The 15,455-nt window shown below is 36.9% G+C and overlaps 1 protein-coding gene across 1 annotated transcript in view; it reads right to left on the reverse strand.

Moving 5' to 3' along the window:
- Adamts19 (ADAM metallopeptidase with thrombospondin type 1 motif 19) overlaps positions 1 to 15,455 on the reverse strand; it is a 239,548-nt gene that overhangs the window by 12,539 nt on the left and 211,554 nt on the right. Inside the window, exons 20-21 of the mRNA XM_090331069.1 lie at positions 14,951 to 15,155; positions 12,994 to 13,146 (exon numbers count right to left, since the gene is read on the reverse strand). Of these exons, the coding sequence (XP_090187195.1) occupies positions 12,994 to 13,146; positions 14,951 to 15,155 (358 nt within the window). The remainder of the gene's footprint in view (positions 1 to 12,993; positions 13,147 to 14,950; positions 15,156 to 15,455) is intronic.

Raw genomic sequence — 15,455 nt, forward strand, 5'->3', positions numbered from 1 at the left:
TGTCTTTAGTGAAAATGTTGGCTTCTATTAACTATATGTAAATAAATCAAGACAAGGTGGGTAACAAAATTAAATTGCTCCTGAATAATTTAGAGAAAGTTCAGTATATTGTGAGAAGATTGTTGAAATAATTTAAATGATTTTATACTGAAATGAATTTTTTTTGCTAGTCCTGAAGCTTGAATTCAGGGCTTGAGCACTATCACTATCCTTGGGGGCGGCTTTCTTTCTTTCTTTCTTTCTTTCTTTCTTTCTTTCTTTCTTTCTTTCTTTCTTTCTTTCTTTCTCTCTCTCTCTCTCTCTCTCTCTCTCTCTCTCTCTCTCTTCCTTCCTTCCTTCCTTCCTTCCTTTCTCTCTTTCCTTCTTTCTTTCTTTCTTTCTTTCTTTCTTTCTTTCTTTCTTTCTTTCTTTTTTTCTTTCTTTCTTTCTTTCTTGTTGGTTGTGGGACTTGAACTCTGGGCCTGGGTGCTATCCCTGAGATCTTCAGCTCAAGGCTACCACCCTACCCCTGGAGCCACAGCTCCACTTCCAGTTTTTTGGTGGTTAATTGAAGATGAGTCTCATGAGCTGGCTTTGAACCACAATTTTCAGATCTCAGTCCCCTGAGTAGTTAGGATTATAGGTATGAGCCACAATGTGTGGCTTATCCTTGGGCTTTTTCAAGGCTAGATCTCTACCACTTCAGCCACAGCACTATTTCTAGCTGTTTCTATATATGTGGTACTGAGGAATCAATCCCAGGTTTTTGTGTATGCTAGGGTAACACTCTAGGTCACACTCTTGGCCTGAAAAGTATATTGACAAGTCCAACAGTGGGAGAAATTCTAAAGTAATAGATATTAGTCTCAATTATACTAGAATGGGGAATGTTTAGAAATATCTACACTGCAGAATGAAAAGTAAGATCACCTCTTGTAAATCATGGTCTGAAAGACTCACATAGGGGAAGGAACATATTACTGTAAGCAATATTGGTGATGAAAAAAGAGAATGAACTTCAGTATTATATTGATAGTGTATCATAACTAAGACAAAAGCATAAATGCCAAGGAGAGATTTTAGCTTGGGCAACTGGGAAAATGATACTGACATTGTAATTATTTTTAGAAAAAAAATTGAGAGTGGGCTAGGATTTCAGGAAACCAAATAAAGAAATGTGGGTTCAATAGACAAAATTCAAAGAGCCACTAGATTTTCATTTCTTCTAAAGAAGCTGTAATCTGAGTTGAGGATACAGACATAGGATTCCCAAAGTTCTAACTGAGACCTTGGCCAGGAGCGTGGCCTAGTGGTAGAGTGCTGGCCTAGCATGCACGAAGCTCTGGGTTCCATTCCATGATACCACATACACAGAAAAAAAAAACCAGAAATGGTGCTGTAGCTAAAGTGGTAGATCGCTAGCCTTCAGAAAGCCCAAGGACAGTGCCCAGGCCCTGAGTTCAAGCCCCAAGACTGTCAAAAAAAAAAAACTAGCAAAAAAATTTGCTCAGTCCTCAGCTAATAGAGCTTCCTTGCAAATCTATTCTATTTCTTATTTCTGTCTTGCTCCTCAAATAATCCTTCTCAGTTCCCTGTGCTGGCAGCTACTTCTTCTCCAGTATGTCTTTAATGGTGGGAGTTTCCTCGTCTGCAGTTTTTCCTCTGAGGCTACACACCCTCACCAGACACAATAATTACTTTCTGAAAATTTCACATCACCTAGAGGTTAATGACTCCAGAATTTACATTTCCATCACATTCCTCTCCTCTGATATGCCCATCACACATCAGTCAATGTGTAACCCTTACAAGACATACAATAGTTCAGAATAGAACTTAGGATCTTTTCCTTGCCCCAGATTCACATAAGCTGCTTTCTTTGGCTAGAAGAGTAAACCTGGCGTCTACTTAACACTTTTATGCTTTCTTTTCCTCCTACACTTTCTGCTCATTTTAACTTCACAAAAATCTCTCAATTCTATACATTTTGGCTCTTTCCATTGACAGTGCAGTATAAATAGTATTTAAGTGCCTATGTGCATATGACTCTATGCTAAGAACTTGAATTACTTCATTTGGATTCCTCAACTTATTTGAGCAAAAGAATCAGAAGTCAAACAAGGCTGTGTGCCTCCACTACCTCACCTCTCACAGTCCTATATCCATGCCCTTCCCTCACATCTCCTTCTGTGACATTAGGCATTCTCAGTATTGCAGCCTGTGAAGATTAAAATGGAGATGAAAAACAATACTTCACGTAGACTCCTTTGATCAATTAACAGTTTAACAAAAATGAATGTCAGGAAGCTGAAACAAGTTTGAAAATGGCATGTAGGGAAGGGAAGAGGTGGACCAATGGGAAAAATAGAAATGGTGCACAAATGCAGCCATACATACATGCTGCATGTTCATATGTGAAAAAAGGAAATGATGTAACATGAATAAATGGTAAATGGGAGGTAGGAATTATGGAAGAGATGAATCTGATAACAATACAGTGTAAAGCCAAGCATGGTGGCTCATGACTGCAATCCTAGCTACTCAGGAGGCTCAGATCACAGTTCAAAGATAGCCTGGGCACTAAAGTTCGTGAGATTCATCTCCAATTAACCACCAGAAAACTGGGAATGGTGCTGTGGCTCAAGGAGTAGGGCGATAGCCTTGAGCTGAAGAGCTCAGGGATAGTGCCCAGACCCAGAGTTCAAGTCCCACTACCACCAGAACAACAACAACAACAACAACAAAGCAGTATACATATAAGTGAAATGTTTAATTGTAACAACCCATTAAAGGTAAATATTTTGAAGATAAATTTTTTAATTCCATATAGAAACCATTGGGCTTATAGACTTTGTAATATGGCATGAATTTGATAGAAGCACAGCAGGCCCTTTCATCTTATGAAACTCAAACAAATTTTCTATGTACTCACTAGCTCTGAGTATTTCCTTATATAAAAATCTGACAGCAGTGGCTCACTTTTAATCATACTCACGAAGCTGAGAATCAGAGGATTGCTCTCTCTCAAGCCAGACCTGGAAAAGAAGCCCATCATAAAAATGACCAGCAAAAAGCCAGCATGGAGGCATAAGTGAAATAGTAGAGCCCAGTTGTGAGCAAGAAGCTGATTTTGCTTTCCTCTTTTTTCTTGTTTGTTCATTCATCTATCTTTGTCGCAGGGTAGAAGGGGGCACAGAAATGAAGGGACAAAATGTAAACAAATACACCAGTGATACACACTAGATACTATGTTGAAAATAAACTTTACATCTTGTGGACAGGGACAGGAGGGAAAAGCTGGGAGATAGTGATGGAAGGAGTGACATTGTCCAAACAAATAAACTCATTATCTGATTTATGTAATTGCAACTTCCCTCTCTGTACATTACCTTTAAAATAACAATAAAAATTTGAAAAGGCTTAGTAGGCATAGATTTCTCAATTCAAGCTTTCATACCAGAAAAAAAGAAGAAAAAGAAAAATGAGCACATCTTATTCTTTGACACTGTATGTCTTCTCCATGGTACCTATTTACTTGTGAGTTTTAGAAAAATTCTTCATCATGTATTTGTCTGCAAATATGTTTAGAAAGCTATTGCAATCCACTGTACAAATTATGAATTGAGTATTTTATGATTTATGGAACTTGTTAGTAAACATACGGGTTACTTCAAAATTTCAGTTGTATTCCTCAAAAGGCTAAACATAGAACTCCCCTATGATCCAGCAATTCCACTCTTGGGCATTTATCCAAATGTTCAGAAACAAGGACATGCGAAAGCTACCAGCACAACCATGTTTATTGCAGTATTATTTACCATAGCTAAGATATGGAACTGATGCAGATGCTCCTCGGTAGATGAATGGATCAAGAAAATGTGATTTTTATACACAATGGAATTTTATGCTGCCACCAGAAAGAATGTCATTGCCCCATTCATAAGGAAATGGAGAGATTTGAAAAATAATCATATTAAGTGAAGTAAGCCAGACCCAAAGAAAAATAGACTCCATGGTTTCCCTCATTTGTCAAAACTAATACACGTCCAGGATTTTCAGAGGATCACAATAGCTCTAAAGCTATGTGTATATGGCCATATAGGATAAGGCTAACTGACATGAACTCCGGTATATGGAAAAAATAAGTTTATCTTTGTAGTTGTTGTTTTTAACGTACTATGTGAAGTTAGTTCTTTTCTCTTTTTTTTGTCCCTGATGGTTTATCCCCTGTTCACACTATATCTAACTTTGGTACCTGGTATATTGTATAGACATTTATTGGTTTATTTGAGATAGGGAAGGGGAGGGAGAAAAATGGGGTTATAGGGGAAGGAAAGGGAGAAAAACATGGGAAGGAGTATTAATGTTCAAGAAGTATCATACCCACTTCGTGACAAATGTAATTGTAACCCCTCTATACATCACTCTGACAATAAAAAAAAAAGAAAAGAAAAAAAGAAATTCTGTTGTACTTATTCAACAAGGATGGAAAATGTCCAAATGCTTTAAACCTCAGGCCACAATCCTTTGTTTCTTCCATTTATTGGTCTACCAATGTGCGTGTGTGTGTGTGTGTGTGTGTGTGTGTGTGTGTGTGTGTGTGTGTGTGTGTATGGTCATGAGACTTGAATTCAGAGCTTTTGCATTGTCCCTAAGCTCTTTGCTCAAGGCTACTACTCTACCATATTGAGTTATAGCTTCAAATGCCATTTTCTGGTAGTTAATTGGAGATAAGAGTTTCACAGACTTTCCTGCTCAGGCTGGCTTTGAACCGTGATCCTCAGATCTGTCTCTTGATTAGCTAGGATTAGAGGCATGAGCCTCCAGTGTCTGGCAACGATGGTATTTTCAGCAAAATACTTTTATAATTGATTATAGGCTGTATGCTTAATTGCTCTATGTAAATGTTCATAATAAAATAATAAGAAGTTATTTATATTCTGACTATTAACTAATTGGTAGACATAATTAGAAAATCATTCTAAGTAGAAATGCCAACAAAAACTGGCTGGGTTCATAATAACTCTGTAGGTTATAGATGGTTTACAAATGTCCTACAGCTAGAAAAAAACTATATACATTAGCATTTGAAGTTAGAATAATGTAATATAAGTTCACTCAAAATGCATAATATTACACAACAAGCTACATATATCCTCTGAAAATGTTACTTTTTGTAAAAACAAAAGTGAAAAGAAAAATATTTTATTTCTGCTCTAGAATTTGCCAAAAGGTTAAAAACATCTGAAAATTCTAAATTTACACCAGCATTTCTCAGACCTGAGACTATTCATCCCTGATGACACAACTTTGGAAATAAAAATCTTTTAAAGATCTCTTAAATTAATATAAATTCAGTCTTATATAAGTAATGATTTTGCATCTTTCATACATTCTGAAGCAACTTAATAATTGCTTGAGAGTCTAAATTTCACTTTTTTCTCATTTTATTCATTGCTGTTAGTTGATGCTTAATATTTCTTTCTTTCCTCTTTCTTTCCTTCCTTCTTTCTTTCCTTCCTTCTTTCTTTCTTCCTTCCTTCCTTCCTTCCTTCCTTTTTTCTTTCTTTCTTTCTTTCTTTCTTTCTTTCTTTCTTTCTTTCTTTCTTTCTTTCTTTCTTTCTTTCTTTCTTTTCTTTCCTGTTTGTAGGGCTTGAACTCTGGGCTTGGGTACTATCCCTAAGCTCTTCAGCTCAAGGCAACCTACCTCTCTACCACTTGAGTCACAGCACCACTTCTGGTTTTCTGGTTGTTAATTGGACATAAGATTCTCATAGACTTCCATGCCCAGGCTGGCTTTGAACCTTGATCCTCAGATCTTAGCCTCCTTAATAGCTAGGATTACAGGTGTGAGCCACGGGCGCTTAGCTAGCATTTCCTATTTTTGTATTCTCCTACAATAAAGATAATTCTAATGTAAGAAAAATAAATGGGCTATTTGCTGCTAAATTATTTATTTAATTTTCAGTGAGAAAGCCTAACAAGTTAGGAGTAGCCTTTGCTATGATGAAGCAAACTAATTCATTTAGTTATATTAAAATGGTACACCTATATATTTACTTACATTAATTTTGAGATCCACTGAAAGATGACTGTAATTGGAATGGAGTTTATGATTGCACTGAGTCAGTCCAGGAATGTGGGAATCCCTGGTGCTCAGGTCTGAGCCTGAAAAAGTGGTAAAAAGAAATACTTGCGTAGAATTACTGAAGCTGAGTGAAAAAACACTGGATTGAAGAGGGGTGTGATTTAGAAGCTTATGTTTTCTAGGCTTGAATGTGCAGCTTGTGGGAGTGCATGTGAGTTCCTGGGTCAATTCCAGCAACCATTGCCCTCCAACTATACATAAGTTATTTCAGAGGGCTATTCTGTTTATTTTTTCATTGTGCAAGAATCAAACCTCTGATTTTCTTTCTTTTAATTCCCCTCAAAGATTCACTAAAATTTCCTTCAGTGAAAAGAAATGCCCTGTGATAATTCATAAGTTCTTACTCATGTGTTAAGTTCCATGCAACACTGTCAATGTTAATGGTAAGGAAAGACAAACTTTGTGTACCAAAAAAAAAAAAAAAAAGGCAACTGATCAGAACAGAACATAGAATCTATAGGCCTGTTGGTTCAATTTATTTAGTGCTTCATACCCTCATGTTTTATCTTTTTAAAAATCCAGTATAACTAAAATAAAACATGATTTTTCTTCAAGGATTTGTAAACTTATGGAAGTCAATGACTTACTGACTTATCTAGATAAAGACAGGGCTTAAAAGTGATGGACAATAAATCCTCCATTTGTCTTCCTAGATTTAACCACACCAGTAGGTTATATTTTGTGAAATCATATTTCATGACCTTACACTTACCAGAGTTATTTTAATTTAATAAATTAACTCAGAGACACTTTAAGGTTATAGTGCTTGATTATAGAAAGCATAATATAGAAAGCTGGTACATCCTGCTTTTGAACATCCTTAAAAATAGAAGGTTAACAAGGCAAATAATATAAATGCTAATTTTCTATAATATTTAAGAATCTATAGGATATTAAATGAAGTGGATTTTAATAGCATCAGTTATAGGTGTGGTTAAGAAAATTATTTTTGTTGGTGTTGGTGACCCATACCTGTAATTCTAGCTAATAAGGAGGCTGATATTTTAAGATTGTGGCTCGAAGCCAGGTAAATGTCTGAGAAGTGTTAAAAATGTCAGCCATGAGAGGAAAAAGGAGCACAAGGCACTGAGTTCAAGTGTTTGAATCAGCACATAAAATGAAGCATTTTGACTAGAAATAATTCAGTAGGATGAAGTTTCAAAAATAAACTACTGGGCAATCAATATTTCCTTTTTAGCTTACAACATTGTTTCCAAGACACAGAAAAATTATAAAACACCATTTTAAGGTTTATAACTAAATTTATAAGCATGGAATATTTTTACTGAGGATAACAGCTAAGTAAGAGAAAGCTTCTTTTTTGTATGCCATTTTTTTTTTTTTTGTGGGTCATGGGCCTAGGCACTATCCCTGGGCTCTTCAGCTCAAGGCTACCTCCCTACTCCTGGGCCTGGGTATTGTCCCTGGGCTCTTCACTCAAGACTACCACCCTACCCCTTGAGTCACAGCCTCACTTCCCCTTTTCTAGTGATTAATTGGAGATAAAAGTCTCATGGTCTTTAGTGTCTTTAGTGCCCGGGCTGGCTTTGAACTGCGATCCTAAGATCTCAGCCTCCTGAGTAGCTACGATTACAGGCGTGAGCTACTATGCTCTGCTTTTTGTATGCATTTTTTTGGTAGGTTAAGGGGCTTGAACTCAGCCTGGGCACTGTCCCTGAGCTCTTCAGCTCAGGCCCCACTTCCCATTTTGTAGAGGTTAATTGGAGATAAGAGTCTCAGGTCCTTTTGTGCCAGGCTGGGTTTGAAACTTGATCCTCAGATCTCAGTCTCCTTAGAAGCTAGGATTACAGGTGTGAGCCACTGAGCCCAGCATGTATGCAATTTTTATTATTAGAAAGCTTACTTTATTTATTCATTTATGAACTTATTCATTTATGTATTTCCTTTCTCATTTCTGAAGATTGAACCTAGGGCCCTGGGCATGTTAGGCAAATGCTGTACCATTTCAGCTACAATTCCAGCCCAAAATTATGCATTCAAATTGACGTATTTTCCTATCCAGTGGAAATAATTACCTACTTTTGTTGTTGTTTGTTTTTGTTTGCCAGTCCTGGGCTTGAGTTCAGCGCCTGAGCACTGTCCTTGGATTTTCTCAAGGCTAGATAGAGCTCTACCACTTGAGCCTCAGCACCACTTCCGGCTTTTTTCTATATATGTGGTACCGAGGAATCAAACCCAGGTCTTCATGCATGCTAGGCAAGCACTCTACCACTAGGCCAAACTCCCGGCCCCTCGTTACCTATTTTTAAGTCCTTCATATCTCTAATTCTTGTCTTGTTCAACTTAGCAAACAATATGATTTTGGTTTTGTTTTGCCAGATAAGTTAAAAGTGAGTCATTGTACTCAACATTTTTTAATCTATCCACATTTACACAAACACATACCAAGTTGTTGTACAAACTAAATCATCCAAAATGATTTACTTTGTTTCTAGAGTTATTTTGGATTACTTCACCTCACAAAGACTCATATTCATAGTCCAAACACCTATTAATAATGTCCTAGCTTGATACATGGCCAAAACTATTTCTCTTCCATATTTTAAGGGATGGAGTAAGTCTGAATTGTAGAGTATGAACTGAATCTAAAAGTAGATCAGGAAAAAGCATGTGTAGCCCACAGATGTCTTAACATTAAAGTTCAGTTGAATGAAAATAAATCAGTAATTGATATTGGGAAGAGTTAAATCTAGAAAACCTTCCAAAAGAGAACCATATTCTACATAACAGGTAGATGAAATAATGCTTTCATTTGCTCTTTTGTCCTCCAATAATGCAAACCAGAAGTCCTAGAAGTTCAAATAAAGGCAAGAAGGTCAAATTCAAGCAAAAAATATGTCATTTTATTAAACACAAGGAACTATGTTATTTTTCAATTCAGTGTTCCACATTTAGGACAGCTTTAATGAGTGAATTCAGATTTATGTTGCTGAGAAACATGTGGGTTATGTCCTGTTCCCCGGAAAGTTCTTCAGACCGTAATTACAGAGATGCAGTGAGAATGTGTTGTCCAATTGTGTCAGTGGTGAACCCAAGCCAGAACAAAGCAGCCGCACTCTGTTTCCTATTTTTTGCCAACTTTCCAGTCTCAATGAAATAAACATTAGCAAGGTTCAGCAAAGCCTGCACTACATCCACTTAGAAATCAGGGAGAAAATCTTTATAGCAGCTTTTTTTTTCAGTACGCTAAAACATTTTTTTCTGGTCTCAATCTGAGAGTCTTTCTTCTACAGTTTACACAAAGCCCTCTGAAACATAAATACTAGAAAATATGTAGTCTGATAGAAATGCAGTGAATATTACTTGAGGTATAAACTATATTCTTAGCATGAATCTCTTGGCATTACCATCTCTCAAAAATGGAAAATGAGAGCCCTGAGGATAAAATGTTCTCTAATTTATTCTCTGAGAGGAGCATTGCTATTATCAATGAAAGTCTGAATATTCAGTGTTAGATTATATAGAAACTATCTTAAATATTTCTAATCTAATCCAATCTATGGCTTAATATTAGATTAACTTATGTACGTAAAATTTGAGTGAAGCTGACAGATGAACTCATCTATTAAACTCAGAGGAGCCCCAAAAATCCATTCACAGCTGTTCACAGCTTGTTACTATTTTTGTTCCAGGGACAAAAAGGATAAAATAGTGTCCTTAGACACTTTAATCAGTGAAACTTACCAATCACAGCATTATTCTTTTTCTCTGTAAATATTTTGTTATGATCTCCTTTTCATTAGAAAAGCACTATTTTAGAAGTATCCAAGGAGGAGTGAAATCATTAAAATTCACATGGAGCCACTGACTTTAATTTGTGCACAACCCTGTTTAATTTTGTAATGCCAAGAGCTCAGATGTAAAGAAGAAAATTTCTTTCTGGTAAAAAAAGACATAATTATCTTGAAAATGTTGAGGGACACTAACCAATTAACAACACAGCATATTTGTAAATAAGCAAAGAAAGAAGCAGGTACAGAGAGGCTCATAGAAGCTGTATTCCAGTTAGAGAACAGTATAGTGATAAAATAAAATCAATTTAAACCAAATCAATCCAAAAAATCAGGCCCAGAAAGTAAAAGGAGGGATGTTGTCTCTCATATGTGGAAGTTAGATTTAGCTATAAACTTGGAAGTGACTATGTTGGGGGTGGTACATAATAATATGAATTAACCGAAATATAGCAGATTCAAGGGACATCTCAAATAGTATAATTCCTTACAAATTCAACAAAATAAACACCAGGAAGTGGGTATGTGAAAGGGGTTGGGTGAGGTCAAGGCGATAGGAATTGACAAAGAGGAGAAAAGGAGAAGAATGCAACCGAAGATTCAAAGTATATCCTACAAAGTTGACTTTGTATGGAAGCGATGTATGAGAATGTGTGGTGGCATTGATCAAAGTATTCATAAACTGCTCTGTGAAATGGAAACTTCTTCATACAACTACTTGAAGGTAATACCAAAAAGAAAATAGAGAAAAAAGAAAGATAGTATTCAGAATGTTACTAGCAGAGGGCCAGGAGTTTGGTCTAGTGGTAGAGTGTTTGCTTAGCATGCACAAAGACCTGGGTTCAATTCCTCAGTACCACATACATAGAAAAGTGGTGCTGAGGCTCAAGTGGTAGAGCTCTAGCCTACCAAGGACAGTGCTCAGGCCCTGAGTTCAGTCTCCAGGACTGGCAAAAAAAAAAAAGAAAAAAAAAAGAATGATACTAGCAGATATAAAAAAAGAAATTAGTTACTACAGGGAAAAGGATGGGGAGGCAATCTTGCCTCCCTGCTTAGTGAGTTTTTTTTTTGTTGTTGTTGTTTTGTTTTATTAATTTCCTCACCCTACCTTACATGTCAGAGATGAATGGAGAATTAATACACACATAACTTGAAGACACTCCTGTCTATTTCTCTTATTTTTTGATATGGCATCCTAATTCACTGCTTTCCCTCAAATTAGGAAACCACAAATCATGAACAAGCACAAGTTAATTGTGGTTCATTTGAAATTCTCTGCAGCCTGAAAGTTGCTTACTCTCAAGGATAAACTTTCATAAGTGGTCCACCAGATAAAAAGCTGCATGGTTTGAGTTTAATGTCTCACTGTAGTTAGGGGTTGCCTTAGACTGTTTACCAAGGCATCCCGCAGAGCCTCAGTGAGAAAGTGGCTAATCATAGCACTTCATATGTTTAAAAGATCACTCTATGAATGTTAGGTTACTTTTGAAAAAGTACCAGCTCCTCAATATACAGTAGCACTGCATGTTCTTTGCTCATTTATAAAGTTAAAGGGAAAGAGAGAGGGGTCTTGTCTTATAAGACAAAAATCTGTGATTCTATGATAAATAAGTATAAGCTATCACAGCCAAATATGTAGAATTATTAATTGATGCTTACATTTTTGAAATCTAGAATTTTAGAGCTATTCTATTTTACCCAGATTTGGTCAGAAGTTTTTCTTAAAATTAGGGATTTTTTTAAATGTTTTATGGAGTAGATATGTTAAAAAAAATTTGTACAAGCCGGGCACTGGTAGCTCACGCCTGTAATCCTAGCTATTCAGGAGGGAGAGATCATGGTTCAAAGCCAGTCTGGGTACAAAGAGTCTGTGAGTCTTTTACCTCCAATTAACTACCAGAAAGCTAGACGCGGTGCTGGGGTTCAAGCAGTAGGTCGGTTGCCTTGAGCTGAAGAGCTCAGGGACAGTGCTCTGACCCATAGTACAGGCCCCACAATTGACAAAAGAAAAAAAAATGTGCAGTCCAATTACAAATGAGATTTGGCTTATGTAAATCATTAGAAAACATTACAAGTATTGTGAAACACAACTTACAATTCATTTATCAGTAAACTGCATCCACTAAATTTGATGAAAGGATAACCTTTTGGAAAAATTAGAGGAAAAATATTGGCTCTTACCTATCAACATGTGATGTCCCTTTGCCTGATTCTCTTGCTACTCTCCTCACTTAAACTTTAAATTTACTTAACTGATAATATTCTATTAATTATACAACTTCTGTTCAGAAATATTCTGAGAGGTCAGGCCCAGTAATATGTTTCTGCAATTTTAGCTGCTTGAGAGCTGACATCAGGAACTTTATAGTTCCAAGACCAACTTGGGATACATGTTTACAAGTCCACATCTCAAGAGGAAAAAAAGCTGGGTGTTGTGACATATACTTGTCTTCCCAGGTGATTGAGAGGCAGAAATAGGAGGATCAGAGTCCAGAAAGGCCCAGGAAAAATGAGCCTATATAAAACATAAGCAGCACAAAAAGGACTGGAGGCATGACCAAGTGTTACCAAATACCTAACTAACAAGCAAGAGGTCCTGAGTTCAGTCATATTACTAACAACAACAGAAATCCTTATAACATAATAACAAAATTAGCAATAAAAACAACTTTAATAGATATTATCATGCATGGTGGTAAATACAAACTTTATTTATTTATTTATTTATTTATTTATTTATATTGCCAGACTTGCGTCTTGAACTCTGGGCCTGGGTACAGTCCTTGGGCTTTCTCAAGACCAGAACTCTACCAATTGAGCCACAACACCACTTCTGGCTTTTTCTGTGTATGTGGTACCAAGGTATTGAACCCAGGGATTTGTGCATACTAGGCAAGGACTCTACCACTAGGCCATGCGACTGACCCCTTTATTTTACTTATCTTTTTAATGCCATTCTAAGGGATCATAATCACAGAGAGATAAATTTAAATTTATCCCTGCCCCATGATCTTGGTGTCTGTTCACCGTTCCTTTCAAACTCCATATGTACAGAATGTGGGTAATGATGGCATTATTAAAACCTATGAATGGGAACAGATGAATCATTCTCACCTTAGACCAGTCACCCATCTGCCACACATAGCATTTTGAATAATCCTCACAGTCTTCAGCCTCCCTCGGTCTGGTAGAGAGGACACATTTCTTTCTTGGGTTCATACATCTCACTGTCCGATGACGAACACCTTTGCCACACTTGACTGAGCACTGAAAGATGACATTAAAAGGTCTGGATTCAGTTGGTGACTGAGATACAGACTATAAACTATATTATGTACTGGTTCTGAGTCATTTCTCATAATCCCAGCACCAACATAGAAACCAGCTAAGAGAAAATAAAAGACAACTTTAAAGGCAGAATCAGGCTAAGCAGCTGTATAAGAGGTCATATGATGATTAAGTCAATATTTGAAGTAAGTGGTTTCAGGCATACAGAGTAATAGGATAATATGAGAAAAATAATATAGCCTGATTAATTCATTATGGAAAAATCAATTATATGTCATTACTAATATGTCAGTGCCCAGGTCCTGAGTTAAACCCAGTACCAACACACACACACACACACACACACACACACACACACACACACACACACACACACACAGAATATTTGGTAATTGAATTGCCTAATTTGTTTTACCCTTACTCTTATTTTTAAGATTGTAGCTACTTATTTCACAGATAATTTTCTATCTAATTATTTTTTTTGCCAGTCCTGGGGCTTGAGCTCAAGGCCTAGGTACTGTGCCTGACGCTCTCTGTTCTCAAATGCTAGTGCTCTACCACTTGAAATCTTCTAGCCTTTCAGCCTTTTCTGTGTACCAAGGAATTGGACCTAGGGCTTTGTGTATGCTAGGCTAGCATTCTACCACTAGACCATGCTCCAGCCCCCATCTATTTAACGTTTGAAAATAAATATGTGAATAATATTGCTCTTTGTGGGCATTTACATGCCTTTCCATATGTGCGTATGAAGATATAAATGTGAGTATATTTGCATACGTGCATGCATCTACTACCTCACATCAAATGCTTTCACAAAAAGCAGTGAATATATACTGTGAGTCATGCATATTATTATTGAAAGAAATGAACAAATGGTCTATTCTGTTGTAAGTGCAGAGAATGTCTCAATATGGATCTGTGTGAACACCATCTCCAATATTGCACACTGCAAATTGAGTGTGGTACACTGAGTTAAAGAGCCTTAGTTCAAACCCCAGCTCTAATATTTAGGTAGGATTTGGGGTAGACTATTTAATTTTGCTAGGATGTCTTCTCCTGTATTTATACAATGGTGAAACATTTCTTAGTATACATACACAGAATAGTAAATATAAAGTAAAAGATTTCCTTTGTTTCATCTTAATGTGTGCTTCCTCCAAAATGTAATCAGAGTAAGCCCATGAAAAAAGGAGAATTCTGATTTGAATATAACACTGCCTTTGATTGTTATCATTGTTGGGTAAGGGATGGGGGGTGGGGGAGGACGAAGGAGGGAGTCCTTGTTTGCCTCCAGCAGTCTTCACAGGACACCTACTTTGCCCAGGTGACTGGCACACCTGGGGGTAGTTAACTCCCCTTTCTCCAAGGTCACATCCTGGACCACCCTATCATATCTCCTTCATACCAGGAAGGTTCCTAGACTCTAGGATAACAGGTCAGCATATGACTTGGCCATTCTTCCTTCCCTCCCTGACTCTAACAACCCCAATCCTGCTAGATGTGTCTCCTTCCCATTTCTGAGCAAACTTCCACCCCATGTGGGCCAGAAGTCCCCATAATAAATTCTTTTCTGTCTGGACAACATGGTAGTTCTTTTTGGCAAAATGTTGAAACCATATTTATAGAATAAAGAGTAAATATCTTTCCCTATTTTCAAAATTATCTGAGCACAATTAATACAAGAAAATACCAGTTGCTCTACAGAGAGATGCTAGATTGGATAAAACATATCTGTGAACTAGTTAAGTGGAGAGAAGGAAAGGAAAGTGGATGAGTACTGCACCTCAGACCAAACTCCTGCCTCCCACACTGTCATGCAGTCCTGGCCCTCACAGCGCTGGGCAGAGGTAGGTTTTGGTCCTACACAGTCCCTCTCCTGGGCTCTAATTAAAGTTCCATTGCTCAGTTGTTGGGTACAGGCCACTTGTCTGTTCTGCATCCCTTTGCCACAAGTTCGTGAGCACGTGGTCCATTCTGTCATCATCCATCTAAAAGTAAAGAATGAGTTAGAAATATGCAATAATCAAGGGACAGCAAAAATGATGAGAGATAACATAGTACATTAAAGACAACAATCAGAGTGTAACATTTATGTGCTAAAGGAATTTTATGAAAGTAAAACCAAATGCAGGTTTCTTCCTGCTTCATTTTCTTACAATTGTTTATTAACTATAAGTAGTTGTACAGAGTTATTATTCAGACTGTAATCAACTTTGTTATTGCATCAAAGCTTATTTTACAGGTAATTTTATCCTACCATATGTCTTCTAATCCCAGTTATATATACA

The sequence above is a fragment of the Megascapheus bottae genome, chromosome 4, assembly GCF_031878675.1.
Source record: "Megascapheus bottae isolate mThoBot1 chromosome 4, mThoBot2.hap1, whole genome shotgun sequence".
NCBI lineage: Eukaryota > Metazoa > Chordata > Mammalia > Rodentia > Geomyidae > Megascapheus > Megascapheus bottae.